At 39.7% G+C, this 19,480-nt stretch overlaps 1 protein-coding gene across 1 annotated transcript; it reads right to left on the bottom strand.

Annotated features, from left to right (window-relative positions):
- Positions 1 to 8,871: 8,871 nt before the first annotated feature.
- NDUFV3 (NADH:ubiquinone oxidoreductase subunit V3) lies at positions 8,872 to 19,443 on the bottom strand. Its single transcript, XM_082219892.1, has 4 exons — positions 19,287 to 19,443; positions 16,099 to 16,192; positions 11,823 to 12,689; positions 8,872 to 9,117 (listed from the first exon to the last, which is right to left on the bottom strand). Exons 1-4 carry the CDS (start codon positions 19,332 to 19,334, stop codon positions 8,951 to 8,953), a joined length of 1,176 nt encoding a protein of 391 aa, XP_082076018.1. The 5' UTR covers positions 19,335 to 19,443; the 3' UTR covers positions 8,872 to 8,950.
- Between the last annotated feature and the right edge of the window lie 37 nt (positions 19,444 to 19,480).

Below are 19,480 nucleotides of genomic sequence, written 5' to 3'. Positions count from 1 at the left end.
TTCTTTTGTGGGTGAAATGTTTTGGTTTGAACTGTTTAATTTGTCTTCTATAATTTTACTCATTTCATTCATTAATTTATGCACCACTTGATTGAAGGGGAAAAAAACCTCAAAACTGTTTACAAAAAGAATAAAACAATGACATTATCAGCAAAAATAGTTTAAAATTATTTAAAACATTCAGAAAATGGTTAAAACCAACAAGTTGAAAACAGGTAAAAACACATGTCAGTATTTTGCATATATGGATAGGTTTGCCTAAACAAAAATGCATAAATAGTATTATTCTTTTGCAACATACCATGTGTCCATATGATGAAGGGTGTGCTAGAGTGCTTGTGAATGAAAAAATAAAAAATAAAGTCATCCTCAAATATTTGAAGGGCTGTCACATAGATTATGGGAAACAGGGTTTTCTGTTGCTTCAGAGGGTAGGCTTCAAATTGCCAGAAAAGTGTTATTAGAGTAACTTAGTATGAGTTGTTTGTCAGTGAAGCAGACTCTTGGAGAGACTCTTTTTTGTTAAACATTTTAAAGCTGAACTGGGATGGCCACTTATGGCATACTGGAATAGTGGGGGATTTCCTGCAGTGATAGAGGGTTGGGCTGGATCAGGCAGGCATAGGCAAACTCGACCCTCCAGATGTTTTGGGACTACAACTCCCATCATCCCTAGCTAACAGGACCAGTGGTCAGGGATGATTGGAATTGTAGTCTCAAAACATCTGGAGGGTTGAGTTTGCCTATGCCTGGGCTAGATGAGCTTCAAGAGCCTCCCCTCTCTTATTCTAAACCTATGAGAATCATTTATATTGACACCATTGGTACATGAAATGCCAGTGGCTGCTTTTTTCATGCCTGGAAGACACAATTTCCTCTGCCACAAACCTGCACCAAAACCAGTTACTGTAGATAATGCATCCTGAGCCCATCTCATAATCCTCTTTCACTATGCTGCACAGGAAATACCATATACAGTACACACTCCATCTCAACCAAGTAATGCTCCAATGTTCTGTTGAATTCTTTCATGCTTTAGGAAAACCCTTGCATTGGAGTTAAAAGCATTTCCCACTAGAAATATTTTTCTGCTTGAGACTCTGTTGAAATGTGTGATGGATGCCTGTATTCGTTTTGATGGGAAAAGCTTAACAGTATGTAAATTATTTTTGACAAACACTTTATTTACACAGTCACTAATGTTCTATTACGTTAGTGTGGAAGTGATGTAATTAATTTTTATGTTATCTATGTAAAACTGTCCATTAGGTTCAGGAACCTAATTATGTTGGGAATTATGTTTGGTCTTGATAAATGTTCTCGAAAGAACGAAGAACAGAATCTTAAGACCAAAGTTCTCATGCATTACAATGCCCGGTAAGGTGAACTGGGAAAGCTAAAATTTCAACTCTGAATTCACAAAGTGGCATTGGGGAAGATACTCGTTCAGCCCTGGCACCTCCAAGCAAAAAGGCCCATCCCTTTCTGGAAGCTGTGGCTAGATGGAGCAATGGTCTGCCTTGCTTTCAGTCAGCTTCCTATGATCTACCTCCTGGTCTCTGTTGGCCATAAGTGTGGAACCACAAGTAGTTTGCTTGCATTTGAAAGATCAAAGTGCCCATTTTGTGTGTGTGGGGGGGGGGGGGAGAGACTATTACGCCCTAAATCCTGAAAGAACTTTCTCTACCCACAGCATCCATGTAAGAAAAACTGGGCTACAACAACCAGGAGAGTAAAGGAAGTAGGCCGAAGCCATGCATTCAGTGAAAGTTGTGAGCCGCTCTGAAGCTCTAAGAAAACAAACTAAAGCACATATGATACAAAGAAAGTGATTAAAAAGCTTGATTTAAAATAATTAATGGGTATTACACTTGTCCTTTTGGTTCTGGGGTTGGCAAGTTGTTAAATCTTTTAAAATCTTGAGAATTCCTAATGGACAGGGTTGCAAATGGGTTTTTTATTTGATAAAGCTGGAATAAAGTACGCAGCATACAATATATTTTTAATAAAAATGTAATATGTTAACTTACTTGGGTGGCATTTAATATGTAGTAAAGATGTGAATGAAGTACTAGTGTCAGAATAATCAACTCGAGGGGAAATGGTCAGAATGCCTTTATCTATTAATATGATTTCGTAATGGTTGCACAGACAGCACAAATTATCTGAGCAGCTGTGAACTTGGTTTATTTTGTCAACTGTAACCAGTAAGTTCTATAAATATTCCAAAATATCTGGGGTTGGAGTAATAAAAGTCATATTCTGCATGTACTGTCTTGTGCTAATCGCAGCAGAGAATTCAGTTGTATTATACTGCTTCTGTCTCTAGGGTTTATTTCACATAATCCTGCTTTATGAGCAATATAAGTGAAAACAGTCGAACTCTCCCACCCCCCTTTCTGCTATGCTGCTCCTTGTAACTGGAATGTCTCTGCTCATAAAAATAAATGTGCTTCTGCTTCCTGATATATTTTATATATGAGAAGATTGAAACAAGCCCACTCACAGTGTGTAGTGTTTAATATTAAATCATTCTTACTGATAAAATCCTCCTTTTTTGGTAGGAAGGTTTTCTTTAAACACATTCCCCCCCTCCAAAAAAATAATGTGCTAGAAGTAGTATTCTTGGTAGTGACTTTGGAGACTACAAGTACTCAGGTGTTCAAAACAATACTTTGATAAATAACCTTGAGCCCCGTTCAATAAAGCTGCAGAATACCTTTCTTATATGCCAAATTTTAACATTACAAACCCATTCCTATTAACCTTGTGCATGGTGTAATGTGGTTTTAAGTGCCTCATGTTTTCACAGAGTTTGAAATAAGAGTGAAAAATATTTCATGAGCCAATGTACACATTCAAGTGTGTCCTTCAAAGGTAGATTTCAGTAAATATGGGTTAATAATAAGCTTCTTCTCCCAGGAGGAAATATAGCTTTAAAAACTTGGTGGGATGAAAGCTGCCTTATCATTTCTTGGTTTAGTTTCTCCTCATTAGCCTGTTATTGACTGTGGTTCCCTTCTTGGGAATATCAAAACACATTTCGCTGCCAGAATTCATTGGCACCAACCGACTGAGTCAGAGCCTAATGCTATTACAAGGTCTGCAACAGCTGCAACAGCCATACATCTGCAAGTCATTTGGAAATGGGATAGAAACTATCCATTACATGGAATTGTACCTTATATATTAGTGTATTACCGCTAGCAGTCTTTCAGTGACAATATGAGCAGGCCTCCACTTTTCTAATTTAATTATATGCAGTTGAATAAATATCTGATACTTCCAATAGGCAATATATCCTTAATAGTTCCAGTTACAGACCTTGGGTATTGCCCAAGCTTCTGAGAACTTTACAATTTATTATGTAACCCCGGGCATTCTATAAAAGGCGTCACCAAAGGAAATACGGTTTCCTGCAGGTTTTCTTGGGCCAATCCCCTTCTTTGACTGAGAATAGTAAGTCAACTCCTCGCCTCTTCTCTAATTTAGTCCTTCCTTGTGTCACATTCAAGTTGATTCCCAAAGAAATTAATCAAGGCTGTGCGGATTTCAGTCGGTTTAGCTGCACAAAAGCCAACATGAACTACAGTGGTACCTTTGGTTAAGTACTTAATTCGTTCCGGAGATCCGTTCTTAACCTAAAACTGTTCTTAACCTGAAGCACCACTTTAGCTAATGGGGCCTCCCGCTGCATGATTTCTGTTCTCATCCTGAAGCAAAGTTCTTAACCCGAGGTACTATTTCTGGGTTAGCAGAGTCTGTAACCTGAAGTGTATGTAACCTGAAGCATATGTAACCCGAGGTACCACTGTATTAAAATGCAATTATCCTAGCGCTCACTGCTTGTCAGCTCACTTCTACAAAAGGGATGCTAGGCAAGGGAGTGAGCTCCTATACAACCCCAATGTTTGGCATGAAGTTTCTCTCTTCTAACCTGAGGAATGAACCAGAAACCCACATTACAATGCACTTAGTGCCACTTCCTATCAAGCAGTTGAGAGGCCATTAAAAAAAGGCATTGTGAGCCAAAATGAGGAAGGGATGGTGACAAGCCGTTCTCTCTCACCCATACTTTCCCTTCACAGCTGTTTTTCCTGCTAGAAGAAATCAAGAAAACCCAGATTGTAAATTGTCATGATGCTGTACTGTCTGATTCAGCCCATACCATATTTCAACCGTGTGTCACTGGAAACTCTCCTGCTGCTCTCTGAAGAGCTGCTCCATGCCTGAAAGGGGGCTCCACAACCCTCCACTGCTTGCACTGACTGACTTGCTCCTTGCTGAAGCATTGCATGGTATTAAGAGACAACCTTTTGCTCACAAGTATCTAACAGTTCTGCATCACTGGGACTCTCATGTTTTTGCACAGAATCCTGGCAATTACATCTTGGTATAATTCTGAATGATCAATCTCTAAGCCCCACCATGCTCCCAGAACTATTGTTATCATGGTTCTGGGGGGAATTACTGGGCGGCCAGCCCAAGTCAGGAATAGGGAAGCTGTGGCCCTGCAGATTTCATTGGACTCCGCCTTACATCAGCCACAGGCACCATGGCAAATGGTCAGGAATAATGGCGATGTGGCCCCCCAAACATCTGGAGGGCCACAGGTTCCCCATCCCTGGCTTAAGTTTATAACATAGCTTCAACCTTTGGGCAGACGAGGGTAGATAGAATTCATTTTCAGACTTCTCTAATCATGTTTTGAATTGAGTGTGTACCATGTTTTGGCAATCTATCCGTTATAGAAAAACTTTAGTTTTAATATTCTCATGAGGTGCAAGCACTGTCTCTGTATAATTACACTAATCTTTAAAAGTCCCAATTACATTTATTGTAATGGGACTAAAGATGTAAGAAAAAGTTTCCTACCTCAAAATAGCTTCTATTTTGTGGGTATGGCAATAGACAACAGATGGGGAGAGAAAAAGGAGTGGAAACCCAGGCAGTCAAATCAACAGCTGCAAAACCATTCCTAATTTCTTTTGTTATTTTGATTAATTTTGAATTAAGTATGAAAATAGGGAAGCTTGTAGTTTTTATCTTAATTACTGCATTTCAATAATGCTCTCACTATCGCTCAAAACATCAGACTGAATCCATCAGCTGCCTATGCAAGATTACAAGACATTTTAAAGTCTACTTCGAACAGAAGGCAATTAAAGTCTGCTTGCAATTGGAAAGTAAGTCTAGGAAATTGTTTTCCTACTCAGTAAGCTTCCTGTGTGCATATAGAGCCCAAATTGCTTGCTTTTACTGGCAATTCATTTTCCTTGGTGTGATATAAAACCAAAGCATACATATATATTTTTTTCTAATCCTAAAACAAGTGGCAAAATGTATGTAATAAAAATGAAAAGTACATTAACATTATGTACGGCTTACTCGAGCAGCAAGGATGTCCTCTAATAGGACTTTGGACCAATGCATCACTTTAGAAATTAAGCGACATAATTGAAAAATCTAATATGGAGCATTGCACGGGTGGTATTAGAATCCGGGCCATCAAAGTGTGAAGATTTAATGCTTTGGAGATTCCTGGGTGTGCAGTGGTGTCACAGAGCTGTAGTAATGTTGGCAGTAAGATTGTCAAGCAGTGCAGCTGTTCAGAAAGCTCTGGAAAGGGACAATCAATCAATGTGATATTTGGACATATCCCATTATTTTTCTCAGTATCTTTTGGCTGCTTTGTTACCCTGGAGTTGAATTTATTGCAGCAACATTGCCTTTCAAAGAATAATAGAATCGTAGAGTTGGAAGGGACCCTGAGGATCATCTAATCCAAACCCCTGCGATGCAGGAATATGCAGCTGTCCCATACGGGGATTGAACCTGCGACCTGGGCATTATCAGCACCATGCTCTAGCCGACTGAGCTGTTCATGTTAAGGAACATTGTGAATTTTTGACACTTGTGTATTTTGTAGACATAGTAGTGTCTTGTTCAGGCAGTAGTGCAGCAGACAGTAGTTTTGCTGAAACACACAAATGTTTAATATAAATGAATATTAATTCATGTTGGTAAACTGCTCTTACATAAAATAGATGAAGAAGGCTGAAAGCAAGTTTGGCCCAGGAGGATTAACAATCACCAGAGGCTACTTTAAATTTCATACACACATGAACATAGTGAGGCATGTCAATTGGGGGAAGGTGGCAATGAAGCTGTGTGTGTTTTCCACTCTATTTTCTTCTTTAATAACATTCTGTTGTTTTACTTTTAATTAATTAGAACGACATTCATTTTATGTCAAGTTTTCCCCATCTGGTCAATCCTATTTATTACCCACTGATTTTGATGGAAGATCCAGACACTTTCTTGCTGCTGGCAAGTTTGGATGGAAAATACCAATCTACACAACTTTTAAAGGTATTCATTCTACTGCCCTCCAAGGGAAAAGACCTGCCAAATCTCAGAGAGAGGAACAAAAAGGGTGCCTGTTTTATAGATAGTTTTAAAAGGCACAAAGATACCCAGCCAAACTTCTATTTAAAATGGCATCTATTTTTAGTATAAGTCCAGAACTCCAACAGGTGCTTACAGAGTCTAAATTAAAAAAACAAAAAACCAAGGGGATTTTTAAGACTTAAGGACCAATGGTCCAGGAACATTCCTAAGCCTTGGAAGGAAGAAGCTGTACAGCCCTCAGTTTGCTTAATCTTGCTCTTGGAAAACTTCTAATATGAGAAACAAAGGCCGTTACAGATCCCCCTTGTTATTAAGCTCTTCTTGTCCCTCTATGTCCTTGACCTCTTTAAGGTACAGTGAGATTTTTTTAGGCAAAAGAAGGATAGAAATGTTAATAAATGACTTATTTTTGCCCGCTGTGTTGGAGGTTTTGTGGTTGCTTCATCAGACACAGTATTTTGGGCAATTCCCTCTTGCACTCCTTCTAAATCTGCTCTGGAGAGTCCCTCAACCCTCTTGAGCAGATTTGGGGGAGAGATTGCAAGGGGAAGAAGTCGTCTCTAATTAATTGTTTCAACCCAGTTCCAGTGACAAAAGCCTTAGTGTCATCTGATACAACCCACAGCAATAAAATTTGTTTTTAATTATATTTAACATTGGCATGGCTTGCACATCACACTAAACCATAATTTAATGTGTTGTGAACACGCATTAAAGAGCTGCACAGATCTTTCAGTCTGGACTCTACTTCCTTTTTGTTCTTCTGTGTTTCTGGGAGGACTTCAGATGCTTTCATTTCTGCTTTTAATTAATCATAGCTTGCCACGTTATTTGGACAAAGTACTGCGGTTAATCTCAACTATGGGAAATTTAAAACAAACCAATGTAGTAGCTATGGTTTGAAGTTGGCTGATTTGAAAAGAACTATTGTTAATGTTAACCACATTTTATTGGTCCAAATGAAGCAATAAACCAGTGTTAGACAAAACTGGAAGCTTCTGAACTCCTTCTCCCAAATGTGCAGAATTGGAGCATGCAAGCTAATTCCAGTTTTAACAATAGTTTGTACAACGTGGAACAATGAGACACAAACAAACATGTCCGTTGTTTAAGTTACCTCAGGCATTGGGGGGGCAGGAGAAAGGCAAAGTAGAGATATAAAATTTGAATGCTAAAGGAACACAGCTCTAAAATTATGTTCATCTCTCTCAACACATAATGCATCTTATTCACTTGCTGACACATGAACAGTTGTAGACATATGCAAGTTGGATCCAGAGTTAGCCATGCTTAATGTAGAACTGCTTTTTCATGCAGATGTGGTACATAGCTGTCAACTTTTCCCTTTTCTTGCGAGGAATCCTATTCGGAATAAGGGGATTTCCCTTAAAAAGGGGGGAAAGTTGACAGCTATGATGTGGTATATGTTGTTGCTGTTAACGTTGCTCTCTGGTCTTTGACTGCAATAAAGATTAATTGATTGATTGACCCTCTAAAATCAATTGGACTTCAGTTAGTCACAATCAACTTGTCCCACAAATTTCAACAGGTCTACTCTAAGCTTGAATAAAGCTGCAGTCCTAACCCCACTGAATTCTATGGGATGTATATCAGAGTATGCCTAGTTAGGATTGCAGCCTAAGCCTGGAGTCAGCTCACATATGGCATCTTGTTTGCTTTCAACTAGTAATGAAACACTTCAAATTAGTCCCACTAGGCCAGAGTTATAGCTACCTAAAGCTATATGTGGCTAGCAGAGTCAACTAGCTAACTTCATATTCATCTTGGTCTACATATTTCTAAACACAAGCAAAAGAAGTTTCATTATATTAATTTTTTTTAAAGAAAAAATGAAAATGGAGTTTTAAAAGAGGTTTTTCAAGGGTTTCCAGAAGTTTAGAGGGGTGTTTGCAGGCTTTTTAGATAGTGTTTCAAATATATGCATTTCACATAAATGCACGATTCCTCAGAACAAAACTCCCTGCATAAACTGGAACTTAGCTGTATTGAAAATGCAGTATTATTTGCAGTGGTACCTCTGGATGCGAACGGGATCTGTTCCGGAGCCCCGTTCGAATCCTGAGCAGAACACAACCTGTGTCTGCGCGTGCACGGGCTGCGATTTGCCGCTTCTTCGCATGCGCGGGACGTTATTTTGAGCATCTGCACATGCGCGAGTGGCGAAACCTGGAAGTAACACGTTCTGTTACTCCCGGGTCGCCGTGGAGCGTAACCTGAAAACGCTCAATCTGAAGTGACTTTAACCCGAGGTATGACTGTATTTGAGTTTAGTCTCAATTGATAGGTGATTTGAATGGATTTCATAGGCAGGGGTTTTTTCGATAAAATGCAAGTGTGCCACTGAGAATACACAGTGGGAGATTATTGTTAGAACTAGAACCTGATTATGTAACTTCTCAAAGGGGCTCCATGTGTTTAAAAAACTGACAGCCAGCAAACTCATTTGCAGCACTTTAATTGTAGCATGGATATTCCTTCATTGTCAGAATTAATTTGTTTGTGCATTTCTGCATTTAATTCAATGTCGTGGAGATACTCTCCCAGAGGATGGCTGAGGCAGCCTGAATTTTGCAAGCTGAACGTCATAATCCACAAAGGTGTATGATGTATAATCATGGTGTTGCAGATTCTTGTAGGTAGACATGTCAAATGTTTCTGGAGCAGTTTCAGCTGGCGGCTCGGCCTCTATGAGGAGAAAATATACTTGTGAATTCAGAGATAAAATAAACACCAAGTTATTTCTGGCCGAGTCAGATTTCATGGAGATTTCTCTGTCACTGGAAACAGCAGCTAACCACTGATATTTTATGAGAAATCAAAAATATACTATATTAAACATAACTTGAATTTGAACATGTAGCAATCAATGCCTTAAGTTACATAAAATAAAAGGTACACATCTAGCTGCAACTGATTTTGCGAAGGTTAGTTTGTTTCTTTTAATATTATCAGTCAGGAAAACTAATGCCAAGATTCAAAACAGGAGCATGTGCATGTGAGACTATCCTACACGTGCAATTCAAGCTTTGTTGTTGATTTGTATCACAACCATTCTCACTGCTAGGGGCAAGAAACTGTCTTTCCCTGGCAGCAGAAGTGCTGCTGTGAAAAACAAGAAAGCACAGCTCAGACTAATAATAATAATAATAATAATAATAATAATAATAATACCCTGCCCATCTGGCTGGGTTTCCCCAGCCACTCTGGGCTCACAGCACTGATCTCCCCTGCACATGAATGTTCTGCTTTGGGATCAAGGGCTCAATGGTTGAATTTTTGCAGATTTTGAAACTACTCCACAACTTTCTACTTCCAATGGAGTATTCAAAATCAAAGAGGGTTTGCTGTTGAATCTAAATCTAATTAAAACTTTATAAATTTTATATTAAAAAGATATTTGCATTTCGCCTCCCTCAGAGTATTTAGCTCTTTACTAAGTTCACAAAATCCAAAAGATGTTCATCCTTCAATAAATGTCTACAAAAACAGTGCAGGGCAATAAGAATCCTGTCAGTGCCATGAAACACAAGACTGGTGCTCCTTTGCCTGTAACATATAAAAATTCCTAAGGAAGCATCTCCCAAATTGCGAAATTGGAGACTATTATGACCACAACTAGTTTATATAACTCAATATTTTACTCAACATTGCATTCTCATTCACCTGCCTTTAACAATGAGCCGTGTATATTTTTAGATCATTATTTTTATTTTTATTTTAAGATATACAGAGTCCCCTCTATGCTCTGTATTATACCTTGGTCAGTAGGTGGAGGACATAGAAAATGGAAACAGCAGAAAAGCTTGCACCTAGTGTTAGAGAGGCAAAAGATTTTGTGCATAGCCAAGCACTTGATTGACAATGGGAAAACTCAGCATATGTTGCAGCCTTTTCCTCTGAAATCAAAGAGACTTTAAAATGTTTATGCCCTGTACAGAAACCCACACCATATTTGGCTTTTAGTTAGAGTGACATCAGCATCAAGTGGTTCCACTAACTTCCACTGAATTACAACTTGACAATTAAATACGGTCTGCTTTAAGGTTTCATGTTTCACCAGCCTTCCCTTCCTCCACGCTTAATTGCCATTATCTCAATTTTTCCTGGGCTACAACCAAGTAGAAACGAAAGGCTCAAAGCATTCTCAATATATAGTCTCAACAATGCTTCTTCTAGTCACCACTGCCCTCTGCTGGATACACAGAAGCCTGAACATTTGGGAAGCTTCATAGTAATGGTGTGTGTAAAATTAGCACTCAATTAAATAGTTTCTTCCAGTAGGCTTCCTTACTTTTCATGCCACGTAGAAGTCACCTTTCAACTGGCTTGAGTATTATTTTCTCTCTGCCTTATAGAGTGACAAATTATTGGGGAGAGAATGTTTTAGTAAAAAAAAAAAAAGAACAAGATGAGTGTAGTACAAAATACAAGACACAGGAAGAGGAAGGACATAATGAAGAACATGGTTTGAATGGGTGAACTTATCCAGTCTTTGACATATTGGGATGGGGTGAGGGGAGAGAGAGACAAGAATTGATTTCTTGTGAGGTTTGGGTGTGTTTTGAGACCAAAGGACTCCCTCATAGTCTACAAACATTACAAGACCAAATGTGTATGGGAGTTCCAGTATCAGAGATATATTACTAGGGGAGAACATATGAGAAAGGCATGTGCTGTGAATGTCCCTTGTTGCTAATGCTGGATTCCGAAGCGATATCTTTGCTAGCCTGAAGGCATAGCATCCCCATCATTCCTCTGGTGCCAAAGCTAACTTTGTTCCTTGTGATCGCATCAGCACAGCAGAGCCGGCTTATGCATCTACAAGAGAACTGTGAAAGGAGGAAAAAGACAAGAGTCGAGAGTACTGGAGGAACAGACAGTCCCAGTAGAAAATCAGCTGTTAAGCCTGAGGGCAAGTGCTGGGCAGGAAGAGAAGGAGACTGCAAAATAGATTGCTCAATAGCCTCATTGTGCTTCTAGCAAAAGTGGAGCAAAATTCCGATTTTGATAAGGCAGCCTATTTGAACTCGGCTCAATTTGGCTTTGAAGGACCTCCCTTCCTTTTATCACCTTTCAGTATTTCAGATGGTTATAATCACTGGTACAGAAGAATGCTGTGAAAACACGTACTGCTTTCTCCCACCAACAGTCTAAAAGCCAAGCAGGAGAATCAAAGAAAAGATGACTGGAAGCGCAAAGAACTAGACAAAGAACTCATCAGCAAAGCAGAAAAGTCTGCAAAAACAACTGCATTAAGCTCTTGAAAAGAGCAGAAGAGATTCCAGAATGTTTTTAGCAATGCCAGTACTCAAGAGTACAAGATATTTGCTCATAAACAGCCCTCAGCCCCCGCAGTACATCAGTGTAGAACAAACAAGATAAAGTGATACCCTGTATAGTGCTTTGTTGTTCAGTCTGAACTCCTGCTTCCAGGGCAATCTCCTCCTTCACTGTGGTTTCTGCCACTGGCACTCTGCCACCCAAAACCTCTCCTTGTGGCACAGCAGCAGTTCTTCCTTGCATGTCAGTCTTTTGTGCCTCCCTTGCCACACTTCCCCCCTGCCTTGGCAAAGTCAGATTTTGAGCTGCATTTTGTTGAGGCACTGACTGAGTTCTAGACAATGTACTTGAAGTTGCTCCAAGGGGTGACGCTTCAGGGAGAGATGCCTCCAGCTGCTTAGCTACGTCTGTTGGCCTCTGACTCTCTGCAACTTTTGTTCCAAAGTTGGTGCTCTTTAAACGAGCTTCTTCCTGTCTTCGGTTTGTGGCAGACTTTGACAAATCTGACCATAACAATTTGTCACCGGCTGTGGTCTGATGCACCTCCTTTTGTTTCGCGGGGCTTTCTGTGAATCCAGGACTAAAAGGGAGCTTCTCGGCTGCTTTGCCTTTGACCTGCTCTTGGGGAACGTGTTTTTCGCTTCTTATCTTTGCTTTCTTCGTTCTATCACCAGAAGAGGGGGGATCTCGACTTGGAAATGATACTTTGGTTTTTATGGTATCTTTGAAGGCAGAATCTTCCTCATCAGAATCAGAGCTGGAATCTGACTCAGAGCTTGAGGAAGAGGATGTCTCTTCATCTCCCTTCTTCTTCCCCAAGCCTGCTGTTGAGGAAACAACAGACTGTCCCTCAAGAGAAGGAAGCTTTGCTCTCTGAGGAAATTTTACCACAGTTTTCTTAGCCAAGTATTTCCTCAGATCTTCATCTCTTAATTTTACAGCAACATCGGGTTTAGTGTTAATTATCTCACCTTTATCTGTAAATTGTGGAAAAGAGGAGACAGCTTTTAAACAACATTCAACTGTTGTTTTCACACACTCCTTTGGTGCCAATTACATCTACAAAATGGCAAAGAACAATATCATTTTGGAATAAACCACTTCAAACACACCCATTAATATGGAATTCTACTTAATAGCTGTGAAGTTATCTGGTATAAACACCAGTCTGGAAGCTCAGTTTCCATTATACGCTGCATTTCATATAAAAACGTCAAAAAGTGTCCTTTGCTTGCAGAATTCTCTCACAGGAACATGAAGGTTATTTCCTCCTCTTTGTGCCACACTGCCTGTGAACATCATTTCATCTGTGAAATGTGGATGAAAACACTCTCCTATCTCCTCGAGTGCATTGTGAAGAGCACACTTAGCAGTGTGAAGAGTATATTTAGCACTGCAGTATCTAAGTACCTAGCAATATAATCTGTTGGGAGTGCGATCTTCCTATGGTTTTACATGGAAAAGAAAACATTTGCCTTTTCCAGTATTTGTTTATCATGCAGAATGAATATTTTGCCTTTCAGTGGTGCTTCCTGGAGTAGGACCTTCCTTTGTATTTAACATTCAGAAGCATTCTGCCTTTATACACAACAAGTTTAGCCACCATTTATAGACCTATCCTACAGCAATTAATCTATTCTTGTTAAAAGCCACTATCAGTATTTCTTGTGGCAGTGAATTGCATACATTGATTATATGACAACCTCTTGTTCAATATTAGAAATACTCATCAATGAAAAAGATGTAGTGCTTATGCAAGACCTTAAGAGACAGAAGGAAGATTTACTGGCCAAGACTCCCCCCATATGATCTAGGAAGTGCACCCAATATTCCTTGAAGAAAAGGGGAGGACCACATTTTCTTTTGACTCCTCTGTAATGTGCTGGGTGCATTTCCTTGATTTGTTACCAATTGTCTGAGTACCAATTAATCACAGAAGGTTGTATTTTGGAATCAAGTATGTGAATCAATTAAGTATGTGATCATAATGCAGGGAATCGGTATGTTTGGATCTTAGGAACAGTAAAATTAATCCTATTCTAAGTTGTTCTTGCACCAAGAGCACTTAACAGAAACCTTAGCATAGAGTGCCAAAAGACATTAAATAAGCAAGACAGCATAAAACTAAGCCAGAGTAGCATACATGCTATGAAGTTCAGACAGCTAAGAAAGAATGAAATCATCAACATGGAAATGAGAACTGACCATCATTAAAGACTGGGGGAAAGAGGACAGTATTTAAAGCATGGTAGCAGAATTATTCATTTTCAGATTATTGATAAGTGAAGTTAGCGTTGAGAAAATTAATTAGGGACTGAACAAAACTTGTAACTTAAAAGTCAATGGCCACATTGCAGCTACTTTCTAAGTAGCAACACTGAGGGCACCACAGTTCTCCACACTTAATTCTTGCACCCACACATACTCCTCAAGTGCTACTGAATTTGCTCCAACTGAAGAATGATCATTGTCATTGATAACCAGACTGATATATTGTAAAGCGGTTTTCACAGAGCTTTTAAGGATGCAAAGCACAAGGATGGTATGAGTAACAAAGGTGCTTACATTCCTGTCAGAGGAAAATACTAGATATCAAACTAGCATTTTCAATTCCATTAGCATCAGAAAAGCAACATCTGTGTAATCCATTTTTTCCCCATGAATGACAGTCACGAGAAATTGTTTTCCTTCATCAGTGCAAAAGAACAAGTATACTGCACACTCTTCAATCTCTAGAATATGCAGACTACTCCACCACAGCATGAGGAGCCCCAGGGAAAAACCAGGATGTGTTTTCTTCCTGTGTCAGTTTTTACAGGTCACTCTAACGAATTTGAGGAGCCAGGAATAATAAAACGTATAATAATTCCTTTCAAGGAGGCAAGACAGGGAGTTTACAGCCCAAAGACATGTACATTTAACAGAACAAGAGTAAATTTTTAAGAGTGTTAAAAGAAGAAAGATACATGTCAATGGTTTGTTGCACTTTCCAAACTCTAAATACTCTTTTGTATGTTAAGATACCCTAGTAATTACAAGTTAATAGTTATAACAGAGTCTGGAAGAACAGAAAGTTTAGCCAAGCACAGCTACTAAAAAAACCACAAAGATTACACAAACAAGCCTGGATTGTGTGTGGACCCTGCCGTTCGTATGCAATCAGTCTAAATTCAGTGCGCAGTAACATACAACAAGGAAAATGTATTAAAAAGCTTAAATATACTGTGTTAAAGAGAATCAAATTAAGGTATTGAATTTCCCTAAAGTAACATTTAAGAATGACAGATGAGACTACAGGAGTGGTACCAATACTCTTCTCAAACTGCAGACTAGAAAGTGATTTTGTTACCGTTGGTCAATTTGAGTTCACTATGCATGGAGAATTCTATCAGCAACTGCTAATAAACAATCAAGGAACCCAATAGTAGAGATTTTCCAACCAAATGTGTTTTATATGTATATATTCTGAAACCTATTTTAATGGAGATTGGAAGCTGCATGCAAAGGTTTCACATCTTAACGTGTTTAATAAAACAAGCCCACTCATGTATTTCACAAACAACCATGTATCATTATTCCCACACACTGTCTCTATCTTCCCTAAGAAAAACACTGCTGAGGGACTCCCAACATTCTGACCATAACCTTACATTTATTGGAGCTGGTAATGCTGTTAAATATTCCCCTGAAATGATTTTAGATACAGGCAAGGCATGTGATGTAAATTTACTGCAAATAAAGAAAAATAAAGAAAAACACAATGAGCTGCTGGGAATGGCATTGATGTAGTGAGAAACGTAAACTTTATTGGGTTGGCTAATTTCCTTGTGCTCTGTTTTCCTGTCATTCATTTGTTTGAAATCATTAAACTCTACAACAGAGATGAACCTGGCCCTCCTGGAGCTGTTGGACTCCCAACTCCCATCAGTCTCAGCTAGCATGGCCAATGATAAGGGATGATGGGACTTGTAGTCCAGTATTCCTGTTCTAAAGGCTAATTATAGAGAGCGTTTTCCTAAAATATCTGCCTTCTGTCTATTACACTGAATTTGTTAAACGGAGTTTAATAGGTTGACAGCTGCAAGTATTGCTGCTTTGAATGTTTTAATCTCTTAAAAAGATGTTAGAATAATCCAATTATTTTAGAAATAAACCTTGATATTTTAGGTGAACAACCTGTGGCATACAATCTTTAAAAGTTGCTATACAAGTCCTCTACAGAATACCTAGAATATGGTAACAACCACTAGATGTAATTTTAAAAGTCTGAATCTTAACATTCTGCAGACCATTAAAACTAACAAACCTTTGATCAATATTGTTACAAAATGTTATGCAAACCATCTTATAACTTGCATAATTAACAAATAAGAAAAGGTACCTTACTTTTTTTGGAGACTTTCTTATCACCCCCTGGTTTGGTGCAGAGAGAAACAGCAGGAGGTACACTTCGAAGCCCCCATGCTTGCAACTTAAAAGTCTGTAAGAATTAGAAATAAGTAGAAAATCTGTAATAACTAGAAAGACACTTGATTTAATAATGTCATTTATAATTACCCAGGCTACAAAAAGTATAAAGCACAATGTAGACAAATATGACTAAAAATCAGGCATATATGTACAGCAGTTGTGATAAAACAGACCACTCACTCCCTGCAATTCCTTCCAGAGCATAAACTGTGCAAATTAAGAAAACTATGAAATCTGAAATGTTGTCTTAACTAACAAAAGCCTATGTTGCTACATGTATACCCATTTGTACCAACAAGTATTCACATAGAACATGCACAAACGTTTAGAAATATAAAAAGACACCCTTACTCTCAAACAAATATTCTTACTTCAGGTCCTAGGCATATATATCAAATGCTTATGCACCTGTACAACTATACCTAGTTTTTTCCAGCCTCACGTAAAGGGGCATAAGTTTGGTACAAGTAAATGGACTTTACATTCAAATAAGGATTTTGACACAGCTCTGTGCAGATGAAACCGGTACAGTGCATATAAATGCTTTTTTATTATTATATCTGGAAATGGTTACGGATGCCTTGCAATTAAGTGGAATGTTAAAACTTGGTGCTAGCACACTGAAGTGTGCTTCTTTCTCCTGCTCCAAATACAGAACTGATTGACAAGTGAATGTAATGTACAATTTGGGGTACGGGTGGGAGAGAATGAAGACAACAACAACATACACCTTCTGCATCATTGTACAATATTACATTACTGTAGGTTAACATCTAATAAAGTCACCATGTCTTTTACCTAGGCTGTAAGGAACTTTATTATTTTACCAGCGAAGAAATTACTGGTAGTCTAAAAGTGGCAAGAGACACTAAACATACCTGAAGAAATACTCACTGCAGAATTTATAGCCTTATACAACTATAAGGCTTTAAAGCCTGCACCACAACAACCTATAGTTTATAGCACCTGTTAAACAGGTCATGTCAGTACTTGCACTACTACTTCTATTATTTGGTTTGTTGACTGCTTGTTACTCGAAGGACTCCAAGTGACTTACAATTCTGCTAAAATCACAAATATATTATACCATAAAACAGAGCAACCAACAACCCCATAATAGCCACAGGAAGCTTTGGCAGCATACTAACAACAAGCAATATCGTCTTAGTCTGTCAAAATCCTGGGACAAAAGCTAAGCCTTTGCCTGGTGCCAAAAAGATGTCAATGAAGGCTTCGGTGGGGAGCAAATTCCACAGATACAAAGCCAAAACTGAAAAGGCCCTCTCCTTTGTCATTAGCCTCCCTCAGAAGGGGGCCAGGAGAAGAGCCTCAAAGAAAGATCTATAGATCTCTCATATAGGGAGAGGCATTCCAGAAGATACTGGAGCCCTGAGCAGGAAAGAGCTTTGTATGTCAAAACCATCACTTTGAATTGGGCTTGGAAGCATGCAGGCAGCTAGCGAAGTTGGAACAGACTAGGTGTTATATTATCTGTTCTTATAGACAAATTCATGGCTATGTTCTGTTTCTACTGTCAGAGGCATTATGCCTCTGAATAACAGTTGCTGGGAATCACAGATGGGCAGAATGCTATTGTGTTCATGTCCAACTTGCAGGCTTCCCTCAGGATGCTGGACTATAGCTGCGCCACTGGCCACTGGCTTGATCCAGCAGGCATGTCTTATGTTGCCTCAAATCCATCACCAGTTGGCCAGGCACATTCTGAACTAACTCAAGCTCTGAACATTTTCAAAGGCAGCCCCACATAAAACATATTGCAGCAATCCAGACTTGAGGTTACCAGAGCATAGATTGCTGTAGCCAAGTTATCCCTACTGGATAGGTTTGCAAGTAGGCCACTAGCCTAAGCTGATGGAAGGAACTCCATGCGGCGTGTGTGCGTGTGACAGTGTTGAGTTCATAGTTGGGGGTTCCCTTGAATCTACTGCTGAAGCACAGGTGGTGGTGGGTGGTGGTAAAGTGTCTGCATCTGGCATGAGTCCCAAGACAGAATGTAGGTGGAGGTAACAGGCACTCAAATAAGGCTCTTTTGGGTGCAGGTCCCACCAAGCCCCCTTGGGAAGTTTAAGGCTTAAGGTTATAAAAGCAACAGCACATAGTCAGATGATCTATACTAGTTAGGGTTGTTAAACAGCATTAGGTAATGTAGGATGCACTCTCTTACTTTAAAAAGTAAGAAATATATTGATTGGTCAAGTCAGGGTCCAGAAAATCCATCTAGACCTGCATTTATTGCAAAAAATCACAGTAGGCACTATGTGGCCCAGGAGGAATCAGGACTGGTTCATCCAATCCGTGTTCTAGAAATAAAATGCAAGCACTTGTCCCATGAGTGAGGGCTAGGGTGTCAGCAAAGCAGCCCTCAGTGAGGTAGAACACTACAGCAACAGGCAACAGCAATTACTGGTATGTGATTTTTCCATATCTCTCCCTAAATTAATGAAAATGTAATCTGCCAAGCACACTCTAGTCTGATTTACAGTGGTTCTCCTATTCTCCAAGGCCTCGGGAAAAGTTATTTCCCGGCTTTGCTACCAGAGATCCACATGCCAGACTGAATTTGATATCTTTTGGATGCAAATGTTGGGCGTTACCTCTGAGTGACAGCCTCCTCCATTCAATATCAATAAAAATAAATAAATAAATAATAGCATGAGAAGCCAAAATCAAAGAGGCAGCTAAGAGTTTGCCCATTACCCTGCAGGCTTTGACGTTTCAGGTAAAACCCTACTGCAGGCTTCCTCAACCTCATCCCTCCAGATGTTTTTGGGACTACAATTCCCATCATCCCTGACCACTGGTCCTACTAGCTAAGGATCATGGGAGTTGTATGCCAAAAACATCTGGCGGGCCGAGGCTGAGGAAGCCTGCCCTACTGCCATCTTCTAGGGAGTAAGTCCCACTGAAATCAGCAAAACTTACTGCCAAGGAATAATGCACTGACTCAAGCTGCACAACCCGGAAACGTCAGGTCGAATCCTGACGCACACAAGGTCTGTCCATGGGCACAAACATTATAAACGGCACTGTGGCGACGGAGCGGCCAGCCCGAAAGCGCCTCTCGGATCTGCACCCTCGGTTACCTTGAGCACGGCGGTACGGCCGCAGGAGATTAGCAGAGCCGTCGCCATTTCAGCGTCCCACCCAACCTCGTCCCTGCTGCAACCTCCGCCCAGGAGGAAAAGGTCCCTCCTCTGTCAAGGGTCTTGCTCCGCCCACATTCCCTGCAGTATCCAATGAGCAGCGCTCTCTTGCTGCTGAGTGGCGGCGAGGGAGA

Source organism: Podarcis vaucheri (genome assembly GCF_965113315.1).
Source record: "Podarcis vaucheri genome assembly, chromosome: 4".
NCBI lineage: Eukaryota > Metazoa > Chordata > Lepidosauria > Squamata > Lacertidae > Podarcis > Podarcis vaucheri.
The sequence above is the reverse complement of the archived record's forward strand: the minus strand, read 5'-3'. Positions and strand labels throughout refer to the sequence as shown.